The sequence below is a fragment of the Salvia splendens genome, chromosome 1 (genome assembly GCF_004379255.2).
Source record: "Salvia splendens isolate huo1 chromosome 1, SspV2, whole genome shotgun sequence".
NCBI lineage: Eukaryota > Viridiplantae > Streptophyta > Magnoliopsida > Lamiales > Lamiaceae > Salvia > Salvia splendens.
Window position 1 is genome coordinate 918084 of NC_056032.1, and position 17003 is coordinate 935086.

At 44.9% G+C, this 17003-nt stretch overlaps 2 protein-coding genes across 2 annotated transcripts; one reads left to right on the forward strand and one right to left on the reverse strand.

Annotated features, from left to right (window-relative positions):
• The first annotated feature begins 600 nt into the window (after positions 1-600).
• Positions 601-3002, forward strand: LOC121796983 (GDSL esterase/lipase At1g33811-like). The gene is made up of 5 exons (XM_042195734.1): positions 601-1045; positions 1141-1265; positions 1475-1723; positions 1936-2194; positions 2281-3002. The coding sequence occupies exons 1-5, from the start codon at positions 793-795 to the stop codon at positions 2502-2504; spliced, it is 1110 nt and encodes a 369-aa protein (XP_042051668.1). The 5' UTR covers positions 601-792; the 3' UTR covers positions 2505-3002.
• A 197-nt stretch (positions 3003-3199) lies between these two features.
• On the reverse strand, positions 3200-16235 carry LOC121757286 (GDSL esterase/lipase At1g71691-like). Its single transcript, XM_042152823.1, has 6 exons — positions 15971-16235; positions 15683-15804; positions 15272-15399; positions 3904-4015; positions 3530-3779; positions 3200-3420 (listed from the first exon to the last, which is right to left on the reverse strand). Exons 1-6 carry the CDS (start codon positions 16233-16235, stop codon positions 3200-3202), a joined length of 1098 nt encoding a protein of 365 aa, XP_042008757.1.
• Between the last annotated feature and the right edge of the window lie 768 nt (positions 16236-17003).

Genomic DNA, 17003 nt, shown 5'->3' on the forward strand with positions numbered 1-17003 from the left:
AAATGCTTTGAGGTGAAAGTGACCAAATTATTGGGCCTTTATCTTATTAGGCTGTGGGCTTTGAGCCCAATAAATTCTCAAAGGCCGATTAAAATCCAAAAATCCTAGAAAATTAATTCAGAAAATAAATTTCGTAATTTGGATATTAATTATTTTTAGCCTCTCGTTTCTTTTTCGCATTTTATTTAGTAGATTAAGATTTTTTTATAAAGGTGTATGAATTACATTTAATATAATGTAAAATGATTTTTAAAAAAGAAACAGGTTTAGAAAGTGATTTATTTAGGTGTTCAAACAACCAAGAAATGACAATTGTCATTCAATTATTCACAATTATCAGAGAGTTAACAATTAAAGATGGAGAATTTTGAATCCTTTACCATAATTAATTTGTATTTTCTATTGGTTTGCTAACAAAATTTATGTAATACTCACATCAAATAGAGTAATTAAATAAATTTACCCAATGCTCACAACCACAATGGATAAAGTGTCATTCTATACATATGATTCAACGTCTAACATTTCATGATTCACGGATAAATTAATTAAATTTCACTCACCTTTACCAACAAACAAACACAATTGCTCACGAGATTTGAGCTCTCATCACCGCTCATTTTAGCACAAAAACTATAGTAAAAACACAACCAATTTTTCATTCATGAACTACACCTAAAAGAGAATTTTCCAATCACGGATTCCAACTTCTCTCGAATCCAAGAATCTCAATATAAATAAACACCAAAACACCCCCAAAATCCCCACCACCAAAAAAAAACATTGCAAAAAATGTCTATTTTCCGGCACATATTTTTGTGGACAATTCTCATTTTCTTGCACTTAGCAAATGCTAAGGCTTGCAATAACAATGGGTGTTCACAAGTGCGAGGTTTCTTCATATTTGGAGATTCACTAGTTGACAATGGCAATAACAATGACATGTTGACTCTTGCTAGGGCGGACTATAGTCCTTACGGAATTGATTTTTCGGATGGTGCCACGGGGCGTTTCACCAACGGCCGAACCTTTGTCGACGTGTTAGGTAATTCGGTCGCTTTTTACCCTTCGCACGATCACGAATTTTACGTATTTTGCACTTTGAGATAATATTTTATGTTTATTTTATATATTTTGCAGCTCAATTGTTGGGGTTTCCTGACTATATTCCTCCCTACGCCGAGGCTCGTGGCCGAGCCTTGCTGCAGGGAGCGAATTATGCCTCGGGGGCATCTGGAATACGAGATGAAACAGGAAATAATTTGGTATGTCTTTATTTATATAGGTAATTAAGCCTAATTGAATGGGTTTAGAGTTAAAGGTTTAGGGTCACCCCATAACCAAATAAATCAATCAACTTATATAGTATTACTATATGATTTTGAAATTATTTTAATTTTAGCACCTCTCCTCAACAAAAAAATCAATTTAAATTCCCCGAAAACTAATTTCTGCATCCGCCCTTGACCCGCAGGGTGACCACTCCTCGATGAACCAACAAGTCTCGAGCTTCGCCAAGACAGTGAGGCAGCTAAGGAGATACTTCAATGAAGACAACGGCAGCCTATGCAACTACCTAAGCAAATGCATCTTCTACTCCGGTTTAGGCAGCAACGACTATCTCAACAACTACTTCATGCGCGACTACTACTCAACCGGTGACCAATACACTCCCGCAGCCTACGCAGCTTCCCTCATTCACGACTACACCAAACAATTAACGGTTCGATTTCAAGATTCTCTTCCATGTTTTTAAAAAATTCGATGATTTTACATCGAATTTACAATTTTGTGGGAATTGTGTCAACTAGTCGAAAATGACTAGTACTATTTGTCTCTAATTTATTAATTTAGTTATTTAGGTTCGTACTTTTTAAAATATAACTCTGTTCGATTTTTAAAATCCTAGCTTTGTCACTGCTTGTTGATGATTAGGACTTATACAATTTGGGGGCGAGGAAGGTGGTGGTGGCCGGAGTCGGACAAATAGGCTGCATACCGTATCAGCTAGCGCGACTCGATGGGAACAACAGCCGATGCAACGAGGAAATCAACAGTGCGATCTCCCTCTTCAACGCTGGCCTCAGAAGAGTCGTGGACCGGTTCAATGGAGGCCGGTTTCCCGGCGCTAGATTCGTGTATCTCGACTCGTTCCAGAGCAGCCAAGATTTGATTGAGAATGCAAGAACATATGGTACAAGTCTTGCAACTGCAAAATTGTACTAATGCAAGTAGATTTATAATACTTTTTAAAAAAATTTATTTATGGTTTTGGAATAGGATTTGAAGTGATTGACGAGGGGTGTTGCGGCGTGGGGAAGAACAACGGGCAGATCACGTGCCTCCCGCTTCAAATGCCTTGCGACAAGCGTGGGAAGTACGTGTTCTGGGACGCGTTTCATCCGACTGAGGCTGCGAACGTCATTCTCGCCCGAAAAGCATATGGTTCTAAGACGAGATCGCATGCGTACCCTATGAATATACAACAGTTAGCATCGCTCTAGCAACGGGAGAGCGCTTATGGCCCCAACTTTTAGCGTATTCCAAAAAATATCCTTGACTCGAGTATTCACTTTAAAACTTTAAATTTTGAGCAAATTTTGATTTCTAGTGACAGAATGATGAATCAACTCGTCGGATTATCAGATGTTTAATAGATGGACTTTATTTCCATGTAAGCATAAAAACGAATCTAATAATCCGACATGTAATTCATCATTCCGTCATTGGAATCTGTTATATGAGTTATTAATAAAAAAAAATATTTCAAAAATTGGAAGTATTTAAAGTGAAAACATGAGTTCCGAACTATTTTTGGGAAAACACTTAAGTTGGTGTCACAAACTATGGATTACCATTTTTCACTTTCAAATGTTGTAGTTCTCTGTATTTTGTTGTAACCATTTCTTTTCCTTATTACAACTGTAATTTTGATGATTTGATGAATTGTGAACTAGTGTTTGTTGCAATTGAAATCATATTTGGAATAAAAATCAAATAAATTCAAGAGCAAAAGTAGAAAGAAAAATAATCTCCCTAATTACGTAGACCAAGTTTGTTTATTCGACCACATTTGTTCAAAATTAAGATACGTAACAATCATGATTGAAATAGAAACAACATATGTTTTGTTCTTACAAAAGACACAAAATTAGCATCCACAAATATCACAACAACAACAAAACAAAAACATTAAACTTCAAAGACTAGCAAGTTGTGCTATATTGACAGGATAAACAACATCACTACTGCCATTGAAGGCCTTCCTCCCTAACAAGACATTCACGGCTTCAGTCGGGTGAAATGCGTCCCAGAAAATGAACCGGTTTCTATCAAGGCACGGCCTCTGAAACGGGAGACAAGTTATCTGTCCCCTGTTCCGCCCAATTCCGCAACACCCGCGGTTCACAACACTGAAACCTACACAATCAATCAAATTTATTGCTATAGTAGTACTATTTTACTACACACCGAATTTCGGTATCACTCTTTAAATTTAATGTTGCGACCAATTAAAGGTGTCACGTACCATATGACCTGGCATTAGCCAGGAGATCACTAAACATTTTGTTGATGTCAATGTAGGAGAATCGGATACCGGGAAGATTTCGGATTAGGTTGTTTATCATGACCTTCGTGTTCAAGTTGAACGGGGCAACGAGTTTGTTCACCTCCTCGTTGCACAACCCAGTCCTGCTCTGTGCTAGAATGCTCGGGATGCACCCCATTTGCCCTAATCCGGCTATCACCAACTTCCTAGCTCCAAGATTGTACAATCTCTGCAATCCAGAAGTCATCATTAATTATTGCAAAACAATAAGACAACTGTCTTTTCAAAATCTCAAATTTAAAATTTAATTTTGCAGGATTTTTTTTTTTTTTTTGCGTCTGCCCCTGACTTACAGTGAGTTGTTGGGAATACTGTTTGACTAGGAAATCGGCATATTGTTGACCATTGTATTGATTCTTGGTGTCGTAGTTGGGCAAGAGGTAGTTGTTGAGGTAGTCGTTTGATGGATCCGCGAATTTTTGATGTTAGCAAATGCTGGTAGAGAATGAAAATACAGACACAAAGAATTTACGTGGTTCGATTTACTGAAGTAAATCTACGTCCACGGAAAAAGGGAGGGCAAGATTGTATTGCTTGATCTGTTTTCTACAGCTTACAAATACAAACTTGCTATTTGCTATATGGTGTTTTATCTCTAGAGAGCTTAACCTTCTCATATCAGATCTAAGTTCCATTTATATCTTGGACTAAGATCGTGGCTTGCATCACCACCCTAAGTCGTGGATGTCGTGTAGGTCATGGCCTAAGATCGTGGATGTAGCGTAGGTCACGGCCTACGATCGTGGCCTGAGTTGACACCACGTGGTAGTGGGTGTGTTGGACATCCTGTATGGGTCCACTAACTCCTTGTTCGGTCGAATACCGAGACCGAACTGCTTTGGTTGCCGATCTGAGAGTAGAGCTTGATGCCGACCTGAGAGCAGAGCTAGATTGGTTGGCTTTTACCGAGCTGTAGGCTGAGGCCGAACTCTTTGGTAATGCCGAACTCATACTCCTGCTTTGGTTGCCGATCTGAGAGTAGAGCTTGATGCCGACCTGAGAGCAGAGCTTGATAGGTTGGCTTTTACCGAGCTGTAGGCTGAGGCCGAACTCTTTGGTAATGCCGAACTCATACTCTTCCTTGGGCTTTGGGCTGATGGGCCGTCATTGCTGTTGGGCTTGTTTAGTACGCACCCCATTGCTGTTGGGCTTGTTTAGTACGCACCCCATCACTACCCCCCCCGAAAAGCGAAGTGAATCACTTCGGCGAAGCGAGTCACTTCGGCATTCTGGAATACGGGGGGAGGCTGAAGTCGGGGGACGTGCCCTGCGCGTGACTGCATTAAATGCGGCATTAAATGCGACAGTAAAATCCGGCCGTCGAATCCTGAAAAGGTGGGATATGAAACGGTGCGATGATTTGAAATCTTTTCCAAATCTGATAAATACCGCCTTTCTTCATCATTTGAACACCTTTGCTATTGGCTTCTTCTGCACTCTCTATCTTTTGCGTGAAAAATTTCCTTCCGCTTTCAAAAATTTCCTCAGGATTTCTTCAAACTTTCAAAGAGTAAGAACCATGTCTGCTTCTTCTTCGTCTGAGTCTGGTAGCGGTAGAAAAGGGGGTAAGGGGTCTTCTAGCCGGAAAGAATCCGGGGAGAAGACCGTAGAGTATTTTCACAGTATCTTGAGTAAGGATACTGTGATATCCCTTTACGAAAAATACTCTTTTCCTGGGGGGAAGGCGGTGGTTCCCGACGATGATCATAGGGCTAACGATCCGCCGGAGGGTTATGCCACCGTTTACGAAGCCTGCTTAGAATGCGGGCTTCGTTTCCCTCTTCCCCCACCTTTTGTAGAGTTTCTTGATTTTTTTCAACTCCCTTTAGGTCAGGTGACTCCGAATTCTTGGAGGCACTTGTCGGCTTTTGCTGCCGAACTCCGTAGGTTAGATAAGGATCTGTCTCTGCGGGCAATCCTTAATTTTTTCCAATTTAAAAGGAAGGGATCTTGGTTTTACTTGATCCCCTTACAGCCTTTTAGGGCATTCTGCAAAACCAAGTGGCCGAAATGGCAAAACCGCTTCTTTTTTTATAATAGGACAGCGGCTCCGGGCTTCCCCTGGAGAGGGCCGAAATCCGTGATTCCTCACCCTCGGTTAGAACCATTGGCCGAGCTCGATGACGAGCTCAACAAGATTCCCATAGTTAGGAAACAATACACGGAGTCTGAGCTCGTCAAGGGCGACGTCGTGTTCGACATCTCGTCTTCGGACGAAGAGGCCGAGGGTGAGGATTTCTCTTTACCTTTATGTTCTACTGCTTTAACGAAGAAAACTAACCTTGCTTTCTTGCTTTTTGGCAGTGTACATGCTGAACAAGGCTACCCGAAAATCTTCGGAGTCCAAGGAGCCGGAGAGGCCGAAAACCGCCAGCTCGGCGTCTGATGCCGAGAGGACTCCGAAAAGGCAAAAAACCTCTTCGGATCCGAAGAAGCCGGAGTCAACTTCGGCAAAGGGGAGGGGGAAGGCCCAGAAGCCCCCGAGAGCGCCAGAGAAAGACGTGGTCTTGGCGCCTCCTTCGGAACATATCTGTGAGCCGTTTTTATGGCCCACGGACTTCGCCGAGGTGAATTCTCTTCTTGATTTTTTGGCCTTGCTTTTTTTTTTTTGTATTTTTTGTGGTCCCTTTGTTGACTTTTTTCTTTATTCATTTTCAGAGGAACGATATGCTCTCCAAGCTCGTCGCCGTCGAACTCTCCAAAGCGTCCAATGACTATGCCGAGATGCAGAGGAAGTTGGCAGCTGCTTGTCATCGGGCCGAACAGGCTGAGGCTAACTTTGAGAAGGCCAGAGCTGCTAGGATTTCGGCCCAGGATGAAGCTCAGTTTGCCAAAAACCAGCTCGTCATCCAGCGAGAGCAGGCGAAGCGGAGCGATGCTGCTGCCGTGGTTGCCCAAGGGGAGGCTCTCCGTGTTTACACGGAGAAACTCTTTTTGAGCAGCCAGTTCTCGGCCTTTGTCGGTAGCCTGGTAAGGCTAATTGCCGATAAGGGCGAGCAGGGGGCCGACGTCGTGCTGCCTCTGTACAGCCGAGAGATAGCAGCTCGGCTTCAGAATCTGCCGCTCCTTGAGGAGCTCGCTTCATCTTCGGTCCTGCTTTCTGCAGACCGAGTCCGGAGTTGTCGAGCTGATCGGGACGAGAACCTGGAGGCTATCTTTGCCTCCGTGGGACCCGTTTCACCCGCTTCGACTTACAACGGAGAGGGTGAGGCCGAGCCGCTGGAGCGGGAGGCCGAAGTCGATCAGGCCGGGCATCCGGAGAAGGAGGCCGATCAGGAGGCGGAGGCGAGGCCGGCAGGAGGCGAGGCCGAGGCTGAGGTAGCCCAGGAGAAGGAAGCTGTACCAGACCGAGGAGCCGGAGACGAAGCAGGCGGAGTATGATTTCGTCTCCCTTCTCTTAGTCTAGTTTCTTCCTTGTAAAATGGCCTTGAAGCCCTAGTGTAAAAAATTTTCCTTGTGAATGAAAAATTCTCTACATTTGTCTTCGTATAGCTTTTCGTACTCGCCTTTATTCCTGTTGTATTTTACTATCTGCTCGGTATAGCTGCCGAACTAATATAGCTGCTTTGTACCCAAGGAGATGGAGATACTTCACTGGAAACGGCTGTACTCTTCGGCTTTGGACGAAGCTGAGAGAAGAGCTATAGCCGATCAGACGAAGAATGACGAGCTTCTGGCTCGTTTAGTGAAGCTGGAGGCCGATATCAAGGACTTAGAGTCCGATAAGAAAGATCTGGAGGCCGAGCTGAATACGGCCATTGCTGAGAGGACTGCGTATGAGGATTACATCCGTGTGCGCGGGGGAATGACCATATCAGAAGTTCAGGAACGAGTTGACGAACTGTGGGAGGAGTATAATGTACTCCGGAGGAACAATGCGCTGGAGAGCTCGGCTTGCCAACAAGTCGTGAAATCATTGCGGCGCTGGGCTTCTCGGTATGACATTGTTCTTGCCCGGCGTCCCTCAATTGAGAGATTCCTCCGGCATATCGCGCCAACAGATGCTCGCACTCCAGATCAAACCTCTGGTTCCCTTGTTCAAAATCCTACTCCCAGCCAACAACGAACTCCGGAACAGCCGGAAACGTCAAGACGAGAACGGGCTCAGGAGCAACCGGAATCGTCAAGACGGGGACGGACTGAAATTCGCCGAGGAGTTGTGACTATGAGCGAGCAAGATCAGCAGATGCTTATTGCAGAGACTCTTCATCGCCGAGGTGTTAGGACTTCTCGGGCTCGGGGAAGAGGCGTTGGGTCGAGGATAGCATCTCGTCGACCTGCTTATTCTTCATCTGCTCGGAACAACCGAACTCGGCTTCCAGAGGATTTTGCAGATAGGTGGCTTAACTTCAGCAACCCTGGACAGTAGAATAGTCCTTTGTAATAGCGTAACGCCATTTTGTAGGGTAGCGGAGTTGTATGCTGAACAAGATTTGATAAATGAAATTTTGTTTTCGCTTCTAACACTGTATTTACAGCTTAGCGAAAAAATTTCATCGTACTCGTCCTCGGTCTTATGAAGTAAACTTCTTTGACCGGACTTGGTCCTTGGTCTGATGAAATAAACATCTTTGACCGGACTCGTCTTTGGTCTGATGAAATAAACATCTTTGACCGGTCTCGTCTTTGGTCTGATGAAATAAACATCTTTGACCGGACTCGTCTTTGGTCTGATGAAATAAACATCTTTGACCGGACTCGTCTTTGGTCTGATGAAATAAACATCTTTGACCGGACTCGTCTTGTGTTCTAATTTGGCGATTTTTGTCGCCGGGATTGAACTTTCCCTTGTCCTAATTCGGCGAGTTTTATCGCGTGGATCGGACTTTCCCAGTTAACCGAAGTGGTCTTATGCAGTAAACCTCTTTGACTAGACATGGTCGTCCTCGGTCTTATGAGGTAAACTTCTTTGACCGAACTTGGTCGTCCTAATTCGGCGAGGTTTATCGCGTGGATCGGACTTTCCCTTGTCCTAATTCAGGCAAGTTTTATCGCGAGAATCGGACTTTCGTTGCAGTTCGTTTCAGACGAAGTGCTTGATTTTTAAGCCGAATTGTGGTCTTGTATCCTCTTTAGAAGCTTGGACTTCACAATCGTTGGCTTATTGCAGCTCGTTTCAGACGAACTGCTTGTTTAAGCTGAATTGTGGTCTTGTATCTTCTGTAGAAGCTTTGACTCACAATCGTTGGCTTGTTGCAGCTCGTTTCAGACGAACTGCTTGTTAAGCTGAATTGTGGTCTTATATCCTCCTTAGAAGCTTGGACTCACAATAGTCTTTAATAATCGATCTAAAAAGGGGATCAGTCTTTAAAGAACGATATACCTTGGTACCATTTGTAAGAGACGACAAGCACATAGAGACAAAACACACAGAGAAAAAATGAAAAAGACGAAGGAAAAAAACTTTAAACCTTTTTTTAAAAAACGACAAGTAAAAGGTACAAGTAAAAAACAAACAAATAAAAACACATACCCCTATGACCGAACTAGACACGAGACGGACTGACCGGACTTTGTCTCTTACAAGTGGAACTTCTTGAGGTTGGAGACGTGCCATGTTCGGGGTACTTGTTCTCCTGACATGTGAGTCAATTTATAAGACCCTTTGCCGAGGACTTCGGACACCCGATATGGACCCTCCCATGTGGGTTCGAGTTTGCCCAGCTTTTCTGCTCGGCTTACTTCGTTGTTTCTCAAGACGAGATCTCCCACTTGAAATTGAAGCTTTTTCACCCTTTGGTTATAATACCGGGCTACTTGCTCCTTATACTTGGCTGCTTTTATGCACGCCAATTCTCTTCTTTCTTCGGCGAGATCTAGTTCTGCTCTCAGTCCGTCGTCATTCATTTCTGAGGAGAAATTTAGGGTTCGGGGACTGGGTACGCCGATCTCCACCGGAATTACGGCTTCAGTGCCGTACACCAGGCTATACGGAGTTTCACCGTTGGAGGTTTTGGGTGTAGTTCGGTAGGACCATAGGACTTGAGGGAGATTTTCTACCCATTGTCCTTTGGCTTGTTCTAACCGAGCTTTTAACCCTTTCACCAGAATCCGGTTCGTTACTTCCGTTTGTCCGTTTGCTTGGGGATGGGAGACCGAAGTGAACCGCTGTTGAATGTTCAGCTCTTGGCACCAATTCTTGAACGTCTTGTCGGTGAACTGAGTCCCATTATCCGAGATGAGGATGTGGGGTATGCCAAATCGGCACACTATGTTCTTCCAGACGAAGTCCAATGCCTTTGAGCTCGTTATCGTAGCTAAAGGTTCAGCCTCCACCCACTTCGTGAAGTAGTCCACGGCAACGATAAGGAATTTCATTTGCCGAGGAGCTTGAGGAAGTGGTCCCACTATGTCTATGCCCCATTGCATGAAAGGCCAAGGGCTTTGCATAGTGTATAGATCGGTCTGCGGCATCCTTGGGACATTTGCATGAATTTGGCACTTCGTACACTTCTTGACGAGCTGCACTGCCTCTTGTACCATGGTTGGCCAATAATATCCCCATCTCAGAACTTTTTTAGCTAAAGCTCTGGCTCCGATGTGGCTACCGCACGATCCTTCATGAACTTCTCTGAGGATGTAGTCCGTCTCTTCTGGTCCTACGCACCGCAATAACGGCTGGAGGTAAGACTTTCTAAAGAGGACTCCTTCATGAAGTTCGTACCGAAGAGCTCGGCACGTGATCTTCCGAGCTTCTCTCTTATCCTCGGGCAATTGTCCTTGATCCAGATACTGCAAGATCGGCGTCATCCAGTTCGGCGAGCTGGATACAGACTGTACCTCGGCTTCATCAATGCTTCGATGCATTAATTCTTCCGCCTTTGAGCTCGGATCTGAGGCCAACTTACTTAAGGTATCTGCTCGGCTATTTTCCGCTCTGGGAATGCGGATTATCCGAAAATAGGAGAAACTTCGGCTGATGCTTTGCGCTTTGTCCAAATACTTCTTCATTCTCTCGTCACGGGCTTCACTTGTACCCAACATGTGATTTACTATGACTTGTGAATCACAATGGACTTTGAGAGATTTGACGAGTAGACTTTGCGCTAACTGGAGTCCGGCCAGGAGGGCTTCGTACTCGGCTTCATTATTAGTAGTGGGGAATAGGAAACGAAGTGAGTAGGTTACCTCGTGTCCGTCGTCAGCGACAAGTAAAATACCAGCTCCACTTCCCATCTTGTTTGAAGCTCCATCTACGAATCCGCTCCAGCAGTCCGGCGGCTCTACTTCGGATTCCAAGGGCTGTGCTAGTTCGGCATTGGCAGAATTCTTCTGTTCGGCAATAATAGGAATTGCTTGATCGAACTTCGCTTCTGCAAGAAAATCTGCCAAGGCTTGTCCCTTGATGGCTTTCCGAGGTAGATATTCAATTGTGTGCTCTCCCAACTCTATAGCCCACTTGGCGATTCTGCCTGATGCTTCTGGCTTGGTCAAAACTTGCCGAAGAGGTAGATCGGTTAAGACGCATACCTTGTGAGCATAGAAGTATGGCCGCAGTCTCCTTGCTGCATTTACTAACGCCAGAGCAATTTTTTCCAGAGGTTGATACCTTGTTTCTGGACCTCTTAATGCTCGGCTTGTAAAGTAGATGGGAAACTGCTTTAGGCCTTCTTCTCGTACAAGCACCGCGCTGATGGTTTGATCCGATGCCGCTAAGTATAAGAATAGTACTTCGGCTTCGGCTGGAGCAGAGAGAATAGGAAGCTCGGCTAGATAACTTTTGAGCTCGTCAAAGGCCTTTTTCTGCTCGGCTCCCCACTCGAACTTTGGTGCCTTTTTCAACACCTTGAAGAACGGCAGTTGCTTTTCGGCTGCTTGGGAAAGGAATCGACTCAGTGCGGCTAGACATCCGGTTAGCCTTTGCACGTCATGTATGGACTTCGGCATTGCCATGTTCTGAACGACTTGAACTTTTGAGGGGTTTGCCTTGAGTCCGTCTTTTGAAACCCAACAACCCAGAAACTTTCCCGAATCTACCAAAAAGGTACACTTTTGGGGATTAAGTTTGAGGTTGGCTTTCTTGAGCACGTTGAGAGTGGACTTGAGGTTGTGCTCGTACTCCGAGGTGCTTTTGCTCTTGACGACTATATCGTCAACATATACTTCGACTTCCTTTCCAATCAGGTGCCGAAAAAGCTTGTCTACCATCCTTTGATAAGTGGCTCCGGCATTCTTTAAACCGAATGGCATCTTTTTATAAGCGAAAATGCCGAAATCAGTAATGAAGGCCGTTTTTGAAGCGTCAATCTCATCCATTAAAACCTGATGGTATCCTTTGTATAGATCAAGAAAACAAAAAATTTCAAAGCCTATCAGAGCTTCTACTTTTTTATCTATGTTCGGAAGGGGATAGCAATCTTTGGGACAGTGCTTATTTAGATCGGTGAAATCTATGCACATCCGCCATCCTCCTTCCTTTTTCTTGATCATGACAGGATTGGCCACCCACGAAGGATACTTCACTTCGAATAACACATCCGCCTTCAATAATTGACGGACTTCGTCATGGATGACTTGACTTCGTTCTGCCGCAAAGAGTCTTTGCTTCTGTTTTATCGGCCGGACCGAAGGATCAATATTTAAACGATGAGTGATTACCTCGGGGGGCACTCCGGTCATGTCCAACGGAGACCATGCAAAGACGTCTTTGTACTCCTTGAGGAGCTGGATGGTTTTTTCCCGAAGTAGAGGCGTTCCCGCGAAGCCGATCTTAACCGTTCTGGATGGATCGTCTTCGTACAGCTGAACTGTCATCGAGTTCGGCTCCGGTATGACTTCGGTCATCGCCTCTGACTCCGGCTGCTGTGATTGCTATGCTTGGTGGTGCCGATCTGACTGCTCGGCACTTCTAAGCGCAATTTGCAGGCATTCCTTTGCTCTTTTTTGGTCACCTCGGATGACCGCTATCCCTCCTTTAGTAGGGATCTTGATGGTGAGGTGATAGGTGGAGCAAACGGCCCGAACTGTGTTGAGCCAGTCTCTTCCCAGGATGACGTTGTACGGGGACCGAGCTTTTACCACGAAAAACTCAATCATCGTACTGGAGCTAGTAGGCGCTTTCCCCACCGTGATCGGAAGGCTGATAATACCTTCAGGGCGGGTGTCCTCCTGGGCGAAGCTCTTCAGGGGAAGCGGAGCCGGGCTGAGCCGAGCTGGGTCCACTTCTAGTTTGTCGAAGCACTCTTTAAAAAGAATGCTGACTGACGCTCCTGTATCCACAAACACCCTGTGGATCAGTTTGTTTGCCACTCCGGCTTGGATGACAATGGCGTCTTGGTGAGGAGAGATGGCCGGGACGGGATCAGCATCCGAGAACGTAATCACTTCGTCCTGCTTCAGCCTTTTATGCGTTGGCTCCTCTCGATTGGAGCCCCTGCGCTCCGACTTCAGGGACGACTTGGTCTTCCCGGCAGGGAGAGCGTCAATAGTCAGGATTACTCCATCATATTGCGGCTCGTCATCGTCTTCGGGATCCGGCTGCCTTTTCGGATCCTGAGGAGCGCAGTTCGCACCTCTCTGCTTCTTATTCTTCTTTGACTGCTTGCTTTGGTATTTTTTCAATGTCCCTGCCCTCACAAGAACATCGATACCTGCAGCCAAGTTTCTGCACTCCTCGGTATCGTGACCGTGGTCTTGATGGTAGGAGCAGTAGTTATCCTGGGGTCGGCGCGCGGCAGATTTCGTCATCCGCTTTGGCTTTTCGAACAGGTCGGAGTGTAGTTCGAAAATTTCCGCTCTCGGCTTGTTCAGCGGTACGAACTGAGCGGGCGGCTTCTCGGGATTGAGACGGGGTCCCAATCTGTCTTGCACCGGAGTCCTTTGAATCCTTTCAAACGGAGTTCGGCGAGGATGTCCCTGATCGCCAAAAGGAGTTCGGCGAGGATGTCCCTGATCGCTATGATCGGGCTTCCTCCTGTCTCCTCGGGACGATGAGCTGTCTAACGACCGTTTGCGACGGTCTGCCTCATCGGCCCGGGAGTACTGGTCCGCAATGTCCCACATTTCCTGAGCTGTCTGCGGACCGCACTCAACGAGCTTCCTGTAGAGAGCTCCGGGCAGGATTCCATTTTGGAATGCCGAGATGACAAGCAGATCGTTGAGATCGTCTACTTGCAGGCATTCCTTGTGGAATCTTGTCATAAAGTCGCTGATTTTTTCGTCGCGACCTTGACGAATGGAAAGCAGCTGAGCCGAAGTGATTCGGGCTTCCGCTTTCTGAAAGAACCTCCTGTGGAAGGCATCCATTAGATCTCGGTAAGATCTGATGCTGCCCTGGGGGAGGCTATCGAACCACCTTCTCGCGTTCCCGATGAGCAGCTCGGGAAACAGCTTGCACATGTGGACCTCGTTGAGACCCTGGTTCGCCATGTTATACTGATAGCGCCCCAAGAAATCGTGAGGGTCCACGAGCCCGTCGTAAGTCATCGACGGAGTTCGGTAGTTCTGCGGTAGGGGAGTTCGGGTGATGTCGTCCGAGAACGGAGTCTTCAGTGCTCCGTACACGGCGAATCCGATATCTCGTCGGTATGGAGGAGATTGAGTTCTCCTGTGATTCCGGTACCGAGGAAGAGCAGGAATATGTCGGGGTTGAGGATTCTTCTTCCTGGAAGACACGGTACTACTGCGGTAGTGACTTTCATGTCTGGATGAGGAAGGAGAATCCTCCGCTTTCGTCTTCGGCTCTTGGCTCTTTTGCAGGAAGGCTAAGAACTCATCCTGCTTCTCAGCCAAGAATAGCTTGACAGCCTCATTCAAATCAGGCTGCTGGGAAGACTCAGTGGGACGATTTTTGGAGCGGCCTGTTCCTTCGCCATGAGAACTGGTGGTGGATTTATCCCTAGGCTGTTTTCCTGACCTATGGGATGGATTGGCTTCTTCCTGGTTCTCACGGGCAGGAATACGGGTACTCTGCGATCTGGTATGCATTTTTTGGGTGGAAAAAAATGGATCAAAAATTCGCTTTATCACAAATTTTGTTCTCTGTTTCCCACAGACGGCGCCAGTGATGGATCCGCGAATTTTTGATGTTAGCAAATGCTGGTAGAGAATGAAAATACAGACACAAAGAATTTACGTGGTTCGATTTACTGAAGTAAATCTACGTCCACGGAAAAATGGAGGGCAAGATTGTATTGCTTGATCTGTTTTCTACAGCTTACAAATACAAACTTGCTATTTGCTATATGGTGTTTTATCTCTAGAGAGCTTAACCTTCTCATATCAGATCTAAGTTCCATTTATATCTTGGACTAAGATCGTGGCTTGCATCACCACCCTAAGTCGTGGATGTCGTGTAGGTCATGGCCTAAGATCGTGGATGTAGCGTAGGTCACGGCCTACGATCGTGGCCTGAGTTGACACCACGTGGTAGTGGGTGTGTTGGACATCCTGTATGGGTCCACTAACTCCTTGTTCGGTCGAATACCGAGACCGAACTGCTTTGGTTGCCGATCTGAGAGTAGAGCTTGATGCCGACCTGAGAGCAGAGCTAGATTGGTTGGCTTTTACCGAGCTGTAGGCTGAGGCCGAACTCTTTGGTAATGCCGAACTCATACTCTTCCTTGGGCTTTGGGCTGATGGGCCGTCATTGCTGTTGGGCTTGTTTAGTACGCACCCCATTGCTGTTGGGCTTGTTTAGTACGCACCCCATCATCGTTGCTACCCATTCCGATGAAGAAAATGCACCTCGACAGATGATGGACCACCTCGTTAGCTCCGAGGGTACCCGTGAGTTCGTCGAGAATGTTCTCGAAGTTTCCGATCTGTTGGTTGAATGGGATTCGCCTCATCTGCATGCCCACATCACATTACCAAATAAATTTTGATATGTATAGCATATAATTTAATTGTATTGATTTATTTAAATACTACTTTATTCTAAAAATTGTCAATATTTCATGAATATAAATAAATTAATATCATTGCCATTAAATAAAAATATAAAAGGAACAATTTCATAATAATAGATTGTTTTTTCTTATTCTACCTAATTTCGATCTAAATATTTCCGATGGTGTCACGTTTATTTGCATGGAAGAGAACACTATTTATTAAAAAAAAAAAAAAACTCACAAAATTTCTTCCTGTGATGTCAAGAATTCCAGAAGCAGCAGACGCAAAATTAACTCCATGTTTCATTTGTTTGGCCGAAGCCTCCGAGTGAGGAGGGATCAACGGAAGTCCAAGCAACTCAGCTGCACGTACCACCCATTTATGCACGGTCATACACATACATATCGACTCATTTTGTCATTTTAAGATGGTCACGATATAAAGACCTATTTTCACTAAATTTTCTTTATAAAGCTACTAATTTTAAAATAGATGTTTAAATGGGGGACGAGGAGAGTAGATATATACCGATGGTGTCGACCATGGTGTAGCCGTTGGAGAATCTTCCGGTGGGGCCGTTGTTAAAATCGATACCATAAGGAAAGTAATTGGCTTTAGCAAAAGAAGGTAAATTATTGTTGTTGCCACTGTCGATCAAAGAATCGCCAAAAACAAACATGGCCGGAGCCAAAGGTTTTCTTATTTTTCCTCCTCCATTTGCATGTTGGGCATAGCATAAACCTGCAGTGAGAGATAGGAAGAGCATGAAAAGGTTGAAGAAAGTGTTAGCCATCTCTCTTTTTTCTGTCAAGGAATATAGTGGTGAGTGGGAAAAAGGAGGGTGGCGGAGGGGTTAAATAGGCGGCGGAAGGCGGTGGTTGGGGGAGGAGTAAATATGTTGCAGTTAATATGTATCAAAAAAATTAATTACTACGTACTACTTTTTATCTAATGTTTATGTGCATTTTCTCACTCGTCACTTGTTTTATAAAATGATTTTTATTACCTTTAATATATGCATGCTTTGTGTAGTTTATTACTCTCTTCGTCCCACAATAAGAGTCACATTCCACTTTTGTCATAAATGGTAAGTAGGTCTCACATTCCACTAACTCACTCCACTCACATTCTATTATAAAATCAATATAAAAGATGGACTTCATATTCCACCAACCGACTATCTTTACATTTCTTAAAATCTGTGATCACACCGAGTGTGACTTCTATTGTGGGACGGAGCGTGTGCTACTAGTATATACTACCTATATATAATGGCATTTGCAGCATTCAATTTGAAATTTGCTAAGATTTCGATATGAGACTTTAATTTGGTTTTTGGTCTCATGCATGGATCATTGTTAGGTTAGTTGTATAACTTTTGGAGTTTTTGCTATTTTGGGGGGAAATTGAAATTTTTTTATACTCCCTCCGTCTCATTAAATATGCAACATTTGCTTTCCGGCACGAGATTTTATGTAGTGTTGTTTAGTGAGCTAATGAAGAGAGAGAGCAAAATAAGAGAGAAGAAAAAGTAGAGAGAGTATTGCTTCAATTTTTAGAA